Source organism: Micropterus salmoides, unplaced genomic scaffold (assembly GCF_014851395.1).
Source record: "Micropterus salmoides isolate LMB-PRFRI ecotype aquatic unplaced genomic scaffold, ASM1485139v1 Ms_hic_scaffold_1, whole genome shotgun sequence".
Classification (NCBI taxonomy): domain Eukaryota; kingdom Metazoa; phylum Chordata; class Actinopteri; order Centrarchiformes; family Centrarchidae; genus Micropterus; species Micropterus salmoides.
The window spans coordinates 64630792-64640723 of NW_024040040.1; the positions used below are offsets into that span (position 1 = coordinate 64630792).

The 9932-nt window shown below is 39.2% G+C and overlaps 1 protein-coding gene across 1 annotated transcript in view; it reads right to left on the reverse strand.

Moving 5' to 3' along the window:
* The window catches only part of npepps (aminopeptidase puromycin sensitive), a 29401-nt gene extending 20482 nt beyond the window's left edge, over nt 1–8919 (reverse strand). Inside the window, exons 1-6 of the mRNA XM_038711898.1 lie at nt 8581–8919; nt 5118–5202; nt 4829–4906; nt 4575–4696; nt 2701–2808; nt 105–305 (exon numbers count right to left, since the gene is read on the reverse strand). Of these exons, the coding sequence (XP_038567826.1) occupies nt 105–305; nt 2701–2808; nt 4575–4696; nt 4829–4906; nt 5118–5202; nt 8581–8703 (717 nt within the window). The 5' untranslated portion in view covers nt 8704–8919. The remainder of the gene's footprint in view (nt 1–104; nt 306–2700; nt 2809–4574; nt 4697–4828; nt 4907–5117; nt 5203–8580) is intronic.
* Nucleotides 8920–9932: the final 1013 nt, after the last annotated feature.

Here is a 9932-nt window from a genome sequence, read left to right on the forward strand (position 1 = left end):
AGTCGTTATCCGTACATTTTTCTCCACTCAGGTTTGTAGTTTGTAAAATTCTTAGTGTACAAGTGAGAGCACGTTGTGAATCCTGCTGCGGACAGTCTGCTCACCTCCAGTGCAAATTTCCCTTGTTCGGCCTTCCCGACAGGTGTGTAGACGCGTACCGTTATACCGTCTGATGACTGGCTCTCCACATAGTCGTATTCACCAATGACAAAAGCTACAAGGTATGTGGACATGATGGGTGTGGTGGCAAACTTCACTTCCACAAGGTTTTCATCTTCTGGATATGGCTTTCGATCAATGACATTCTGGAAAGGGAAAATTAAATGGCTCAACATGGAGATCATCATACAAACAGATTACTGACAACAAAAGTGAATCCAACAGTTGATATTGATCCATTCCCTTGTAATTATTTTTACTCTTTTGGCCAAAGAGTGATGTTGTAAAATGCAAACCGATTAAAATTCTGTAAGTAGTCTCACAGTCACTGCACACTTTATTTTAGTGCTGTGGTCTGGCTGAATCCATTATCATTCTGGAATAGGGGGAAAACCACGTCCCAGCTTTTTTGGAGTTCTTTAAACAAATCACAATTGTTTTGGGTGGCGCTAAGCCCAGGATGCAGTGACGGTGCCCTTGCAAAATAGTAAAACAGTAACACACAAAGGAGCGAAAGGAGGAGGAGAGGAATTCCGACTGAAATAGTCGCCCGATGGCAGGCTTGTACCCACAGCCTACTTCCTGTGACTCAGACTCGTCCGGTAGAACAAACAATGTACAAATTATTTCACTATTTGAAGGGCCACACCGGCAATGGGGCTTAAAATGTGAAGTTTGTCTTGAGGGTGATGCTAGAGGAAAGGTCATGAGGTCATTAAAGTCAAAATGCTTCTTCTTCTGCATGAATCTGCAAAATCTAGTAAAATGAATACCAATGTTTCCATTAGCTTTTGTACAAATGGAAAATTTAGTCCCAAGGTGGCGCTGGAACAAACATCAGCAGGTCACCACGATCATTAGGAATCTGAAATCATCCATTAAAAGGATATTTTTCTTACTGTCAACAAAACCCAAGAAAACAACCAAAGCCAACAATGTGTTAGTCGGTCTCTCAATACTGTCTGACTACCCTATCCTGTCTGTGGCTCTCGGCTCAAAGCCCACTGCTTCCTACTGAAGATGTAAATCTTTAAAAAAACCTGTCACGCATTTAATTATTAAAATTTAGTTTTCTAAAGGTGACCTACATGATTAACTGGAATATTCATGACGCCCTTCTTTTGGTAAATATTTGAATCCAGGTTGAGATGTTTGCAGAGCAAACACATAAGGGTCCTTCCTGTCTGAGGCTATCAGCTCCTTGCCCTTTGGTTTCGTCTTAAGCGTAAAACTCAAATATATAGCTTCATTTTTATAAACTGTAGTTTTTTTTGAGCAAACTCAAAAATCAAGAAACTTGTTAGGGCCTATTTTCAGTGATGGATTAATTCACATCTGGTCCTCTAGTGAGTATTTAGGGCAGCAGGACGGTGTCTAAATAAACTACAGAGTATGTGTTCATGGAGATGAAGGAACATGTCAGCTAGTTCAGCAGTGAGGCTCACCGATGTGTTTTTAATAGCTTTTAAATACAACAGTGGAGCTCAGAGGGATAAGATATATCAGACAGTACTTGTTAGTAGTTACATTCATTGTTGGCGTTGGTGCTTTATGGAACGTGTTGACAAAAAAAGTATAATTCTGAATATCCCCAGACTTATTCTTTAGTATCAATGCTGACATTTAAAACATTGTGGCCAGTATTTATCTTACTAGCAGTACATATCTTTCACCATCTGTACCAACATGTAAACCCTCATGTTAGCACAAGTATCCACTGAAAAGCATGTGTACACAGTCGAGCTAAAAGCAGTATTGTGTTTAAAGGTCACAGTAGACTTGCTGAGAAAATAAATTTCAGCAGGTTTGTGAACAATAGGTCAAGAGCTGGACCAGCATCAATCTCTGTGCAGGCGTCAGTCCTGCTGGTCAAGCTAATTAAATTTTCTTCACTTCAGCTGTGCGCATGATGGCCTGCAATTTCTCTATAATAATCAGTATATGTCTACAATGAATTGCATTATTTTATGTTATTATCTAGGGTTATATGTCTATAATATTATTTGGTAAGCTGTCTTCCGCAATCCAATTTCGCTGTCCTGTCTTGAGGAAAAGTGTCTATTTGGATTCAACAACTGTCACAACAGGACATAAAAACACATTATTACAGAGTGACAGGCTGCATTCATGTCATTCATATTTAGTCATCAGAAAGACCCAAATTTAGCTTTATCATCCCCGCCCAAGTGTGTTAGCCTGAAGGGTGTTGTTACAAATAATCTAAGCCAGATGATGTTTTCTGATGCAATGTAGCTGCAAATGCCTTCATCTGAAATCAGTGAAGACAACGACATTTCTTTCCTCCAACCAACCTCATTGTACATGTACAGTAGTTACATTTCACATGATGTGAATGTGCAGTGACTGTTGCCTGCCCTCTGTTATGTAAGATATGAAGAGAAAAGAGAGGGAAGAGAAAGGGCTGGAAACCAAAACACACACACAGTCACACACATTAAAGAAAACTTGGCAGTGAACAGGGACTCAGGCAGTCTGGGGTCTGGAGTTTCTCAGAGGGAGGAGTGAACATATGACACGTACCATATTTGACAAGGCTACTCGGTCCTTGGGAACTATCAGAGTGATGTCAAAGGTGGCTTTGATAGCTGGCTCATCCCAACAGGGGAAAGCTCTGCGAGCATCCGTGGCCTGGAGAGAGGAAGCAGACAGAGAGAAAGGACACAACCTGAGACTGTGTGTTCCATCTAGATAAGTCCAGACCGTGTTCAGGTCCCGCTCAGGTGGACTGCAATTCACATCCGGCATCAAAATGCAACAAATCTCCGTCTGTGATCATATTTCATGTAGACATACTGATACAGGAGGACTGCAGAAGGCTGTTTGCATACTGAACAGAGCTACACAGAAACTAAAAAATAGGATGAAAAACATGATGAAGACAGAGTTTTCTATGTGAGAATAAAATAGATATACAGAGCTAGAGAGAGGAAAGTAACCACCCTATTTAAAGACACTTTTATATGTTTTCCCATGTTATATAAGAACAATTTTTTTGGCTCATCTGCGTGGTTAGGGACGCAACAGCTTTCACATTATATCCATTTTCCATGAACAGAAATCACTTCGGTGGCGACTCAAAGAGAATTATGCCAAGCTAAAGACTATTTTGACTTCTATTTTCCATTTCAGAAGTCAAAGTGACATTTCACTGTATGAGCAGCCCCAGACTCTTTCCTCTTTGTTGCAGGCAGCGCCACAGTCGAGCGTTTTCATCTGTGCCAGGTAAGCTGTTTTTCAAAGCCGAGATAATGAAAGCATCAAATTTAGTTGTGACATTTGAAGCATTCCCTTTAAATAAATAGCCTGGAGCCAATCATTTTATCTATTAAGAAAGATAAGGAGCTCCAGCCTTGGATAATGTTTTCCAGTTGGGCGCCTGAAACAGCTACCCCTGCAGAATCCCACACCACAGGTGTGGACTGACTGGTGTTGCTGGTGACCGGTCACTGGGAGTCGTTAAAGCTTTCTACCTGTGTTAATTTTACTTACGAACATCCACGTTATGATTGGAATGTTTTCTTGAATAACCAAGTGTGTCCTGAAACACAGTGTGAGCTGACAACTAAACAGAACTTGTGGTGAGGAAGTTAGTCTGAATAAGATTACTCTACTTGTTACTCAAAGGCAAAGGAAGTCACTTTCTATCTCTCTTTACTGCTACTTCATGTTGGCTTTTGTCTCGCCAGGCGTTTTAAGGTCCATTATTGCTTATATTTTACTGACTGATAATTTTATTGTTTTTATGATGTTGCTGCGTTTGTTTTATTGTTTGATTACTATATATTAGTATTTTATGATGATGTTGCGTTTGTTTTATTGTTAGTTCTTTACCATTTTTCTTTTCCTACACTTCTAAAGCAAGCAAAGTTTAATTACTTACTTAGTTTGCGTCCCAAAAGACTGTCGTTTTCATATTGTTCAGAATTTGCTTATCTCCATAGAAATGGGTTACCCGTCAAACTATGCTGAACCCGTCATTGTCAAATATAAGACCAAAACTTGCAGGATTTTTCAACATGCATGTGAGAAATGGGAATAAATAAATAAATAATGGGAGACCCTCTGTCATAACTTCATTTTTCAGTGTGCGCATGCTGTGGTAGAAAACAGCAGGTATATCCTGCAGATAACAGAGGACACACAGAGCATCCCAGTCCGTGTCCAGACTAGAATGAACTGGTTTTGGCTTGACTTTCCCAGAAACACACGAACACAAAGCAGCTTTTTCAAAACATACTTATAAACAGAATGAAACCTGAGGTATTGCATAATCTTTAAGACATTTCTGGATTATAAACAAGACCCACATGACCACCACACCCTCCTATGTAGCAACACAGGCAAGTAGTGGGTTAAGCAATAGACATCCCATTTCCCCGAGGCCATCAACTTACCTCAAACTGTGTGACAGCAGCGTAGCGGATCTCTCCAGCAGAGGTTGTATATTTACTTCTATAGAATCCTTTCATTTTGTCGTTCAGCTCCCCAACAAAGTCTATCTTCAATGTGCCAGAGCCTGGGGAGGCGTACACAGAGAGAGTTGCACTGTTCATTCAGTCACAACCAAAAGGCGGAAATCTATTATTCTTCAACAGCAATGATGAAGCAGGGACAACAACCAGCAGAGCCAAATGAAGTCCATTCTTACCTTTCTGTAGCGCACTAGGAAATGACAGGGTAACTTTTTCATCCTCATTTTGATAGTTGAATCCTGTAGCATTAATTTCTATAAGAGGAAAAAGAGAGTAAGAAAAAGACCAAGGCCGACTACCAGACCATGCAATATGTCCTTTTCTTCTTTCATTTTAAACCAGGTGTACTCCCAAAATTGAGATGTGTAGAGATCAAATGCGATAGGACACATGCAATTTACATTTTCATTTAGGACAATGTCATTCATTCAAAGATAAAAGAGGAAAAAAAGCTGACAGTCTCACCTTCTCCTCCCTCCGGCACAAAGGAAGCTGTGATGATGTCGATGTCAGCACAGTTCATCACAATCTGATTTGTGGCTTGTGTAACCTAAAAATATTGACATAAAGCAGCATAACTTACACTTTGACAATCACCGCTGTGCCATAATTTCAAATCCCAATCTGTCTCAGAAAGATTATGTTTAAATAAAGTGCAACTCTCCAACGAAACTATCACCGGGACTTGACAATGGAGTATGTAAAGGAGCTTTTGTTTGTGCAGTTCTGATGGTAAATCCAAACTGAACCTGGGTCAGATTGCCAAGACAGGAATAAATCTACTTACTGTGAGCTAAACCTGCAGAGGCTGAAGGGCAAAACTGGCTACAGATAAAGAAACTGTTGGTTTATGAAAAAACATTGGAAAGAAAAAAAGTTACGCAAACAAGGAAAGGAAGGCGGATTATGGGGCCTCTGTGAACAGTGCATGTTACTTAGGAGAAACACAGCAGCACACTTGGATACCATGCAGTTTTCAAAAAGGGCAGTAATAGTGACATTCACGTTTTGTGGCAGTGCTGGTTGGACGCTGCTGTTGTTAGAGAAACTTGAAAGCTGACACAGCGGCAGAGAGGCAGGAAAGTGCCATGTTGCTCACATTTTTGTCTGGTCTATTGAATTTTACTCATGATTGGTACAAACCACAGATAAACAGGGTCCAACTAAACCAAACTGTGGTCAACACAACATTAAAAAAACAACTTCCAGGAGGACTCAACTTAAAAGACTTGCTGAAATGTGGATTTGAATTACCTTCCGGCAAACTATTTTAATGATTAACACAAGGACACAAGTTTTCAATCTATTCAAACCTTGCTTAAATGTTGTATGAGCACAGTTTGCAGCATAATTTATGATGTCCCATGTACATTCCTTGTGCTAGGTGTCATTTCAGAACAGAAGGCAATAACATACCAAAGTTTTGATTCAGATACAAAATAAGCCAAACTTCTCAAAAGTTTCCGGTGATAAACTTTTAATGGTTTGGTACTAAAACAATTAATCAATCGACAGAAAAGTAATCATTTTCTGTCATTCTTCAAGGAAAAATGACATATTTTCAAATGCAATGATTTACGTTTGTCTTTGTCTTCATTCATATCATTTACAAACCGTATATATATTTGGGTTGGTCAGGCAAAACATTTGTTTTACAGTTGTCTGCGCCTTCTCACATTCTATGGTGTCTGTGTTATCTTATTATTTTTCATGAATTACTATTATTTTAATCTATTCTTGATAGTAAAGCAGTTTAAATCCCATTAGTGAATGTGTCATGTAAACAAAGAAAAAAACAATATTTACACATGTACACATTTAAACCATACATAATGGTGTGGTCTGTCTTGTTTGCTCTGATAATGTGTGTTGAGCGAGTGTTTAAAACCAGGCACAGGTGTTAAAACGCTCAGATTACAGGTGTCTGTGCCCGCACAAGGGAGCAATTCAAATTCTTAAAGCACAAATCATCTCTCTTAAATAAATGCTAAGTGAGCTGTTATGTTTGTTAGTTACATTTAAGTTACCAGCTACAACAGGGGTCGGCAAATAAGTCTGGCATCGGGCCAAAGTTTTTTCCAAGTCGTTACATGGTGGGCCAGAACATAGTCAAATTATTTCAGATCCTTATTCACCTGTGTGTAGGCCTACGTTTAGCGCAGTCAATAGCCGCGGGATTCATGTTCGGAGGATTATATGATCGATTCCAGCATACGGCAGATATATTTTTTTCTCGCTTGGACGCTTATTTTCATTTCCCTGAGGAAATTCAGGGGAATCCAATCACACGTTTACTGACGGCTTTTTAGATGTGTGTCAAGCATGCGTTCTCCTGCTTTTATTTTGGAGGCACGATCACTTAAGAGGAAGCGATAATGTGAGTAACTGTAGCTGTCATGACTGGGATCTATTTCAGCACCAGCCCTATCAATTTATTTATTTTTTATTTTTCTGCTATCAAAGCAATCTGGAAGCGGGCCGGGTATTGCTGCCGGGCCGCTTCTGGCCCGCGGGCCGCCTATTGCCGACCACTGATCTACAACCACTTTGTCGTTTTAGTCTGGACGTGATAAGCAAATGTGAAAAAGGTCTCCGTTTTAAAAAACAAAAATGCAGTAGTGTGGATGGGGCTATAAAGAACAAGCCAAGGGGAAACAAACTGACACATTAACGTAATTACCATAGACTGTGTGTGCATTCCTCAAATTTACCCCAAAGACTGTTTAAAGAACAGTTTAAATTTAACCAGAGCTGCTCTGAAAATAGATATCACAAAATGCACTCATCTGCTGCCGTTTTACGGGCAGGATGTGTTTTAACATGTTTATATATAACTGGGGCTGGCAATGACAAAACATTATAAAACATCTCATGTCATTTGATATTGATAATTACCATGAGAAATTTCAAATCATTATTTCTTTCAAGTTTGAAAGCTGATATTTGCTCCTGAGTGAAATTTGAAGAAACCAGATGGTTAATTATAGTTTTATTTGTGGTTTTACATGACAAATAGTGAATCACTTAACAAATCTGAGGTAGAACGTGCAAATTAATTATGATTATTTACGAATAAGAATTATGAATAATTATGAGATTTTTTTCAACAAATATGCATGAGTAAAATTAAGTAAAATCTTTTTCAGTCCCTTTTCCTCAACAGAATAAATATCTTAGTAGCCAAATTAAGTTCTAATTCTTTCGTGATTCAAATGAATCAAATCAAACATTTATTGAACATTTGTTATATTGTTATTGAGGGAAATTATATTACAATAATTACTGTTTCATTGCCCAGCCCTATTTATAAGGTAATGTTCTAACTTAGTTGATCTGAACTAGTGAGTGAGCCAGAGGGTGGGAGGGGGCGACATGATGTTGCCATGATTTAGCAAACACTAGTGAACGTTAGCTAACCGCTAGTTTGGCTAGTTAACAATTTCAGTAGCCAACAACATCTGATTAATACATTAATAATGATGCATTACTTTTACAAAAGGGGTTAAAGTTGCTGGCGCGTTACAACCAACTGCTCTTGAATCACATTAAGCGCACTGCCAAGCGCTGTTAGCAGGCTAAGCTAACATGAGAGTGCAAGTCTGCTACTGTGTATGGGACTGTTGTGCTAGCTAGCTAGCTTCAATTAGCTTGCGGCTAGTTACAGAAATATCCAGCAGTTATTTTTCCCCTTTAATGGGTTTCCATCGGCCAGTCCGAGCCCGTCAGTTAGCCAGTTAGCAACTGACAGCTAATGTCAGCTAGGTTACCACCGCTGGGCTAGTGGCTAAGAATTTACAGTTATCAGTCGAACACACAGTAAATTAGCTAGCTACTGGGTAACGTTAGCTGGTTAGATTACATAACAAGATCCCCGCCATTCACAGATAAATCCATCCGTGTATGCAGCCAGGCGCTCGGCTACACGTACCTCCACCATCGCCTCCAGCTTGCCTTCGAAGGTGAAGTCGATCAGGTCGGGCTTCAGACATAAGCCATAGTTGACGGGGTAAACGTCAGTTGGTAGCCGTACGAAGGGCCTCCTTTCGGGCATGGTTCCTGTATTTTGGCCGGTCGAACACGGTGCTGTGTGTAACTCTGATTATCGTTTTTAGTTTTATTAGTATAAAGCTGACCAAAACGGGGCCTCGACAGTGAGGGCGGGCAGCAGGTAGTGAGTCTGTGTACGGAATGACAGCGGAACCCTGCGGGCCACGAGCAGCAACATCAACTGCTGCCAGCTAACAATTCTCTCTCCTCGTAGGCAGCCCAAACAACTGAAGTTCAGCAGCGTCGACCTACAGATACACAACGTCATCACGTTCCAGCGTACGTGCCATACGTGTGTGTACATCGGTTTACATGCAGTCGTACAATCAAATAACATACATCTTCTATACTGTATAGTACAATTACAGTGTTCCGACTACAACAAAGTATTTGCAGAATAGGCAATATTTCGAAGAGCATTGGTGCTACTGAACATCTGAAATTGAAATACTGAAAGAATCAGAACCAGAATTAGAAATACAGTACAGTAATTTACAGTATGCTATATGACAGAGATGTAATGATAAATAATAATAAAAAGTAAATAATGAGTACAGCTAGTGTTGAAAAATTCTTAAAAAATGCACAATTGGACAGAGAGTAGAGAATATTGCACATTGAGTCCTGAAACAGAGAATTTGTTAAAGTCAGTTGAAATCAGAAAGAGCTTTATTGCCAAGTATTATTTTACACGTATGAGGAATTTGGTGAATAGATGCAAGACATAGACATAAACATCCAGTTGACATATATAAATATGGAATAAACAGATGCAAGTTATAAAATAATTATATATATATATTAACATATCCCTGCTGCGCGGGCCTTGGCCTCTGTGTTCTCTTCCCTCTTCCCCTTCAGCCCCACTGCTGGAGGGATAAAGTACCGCTTCTTTTACACATATTAACATGTGTAAAAGAAAAAGAAAACAATGTGGCAGTTATTTACATGTTCATTACTCCAGATTTGTGAAGTGCAAACATATTACAGTCGGAGAGGATTTGGTATTTATATAAATATATAAACGGTAAATATAAGATTGACCAAATGTAAAACAATGGTAAGGAATATGTGCAATATGGCAGTTTGTGCAGTGACATTCAAAAATTTACATCATATATTATAATATTGACATCACATCACATTGAATGTCATTATTTTGCTGTAATAATTACTGATGTATTCATTTGGAGTGATTTTATTGTTGATAATACATATTGTATTTATTGTGCG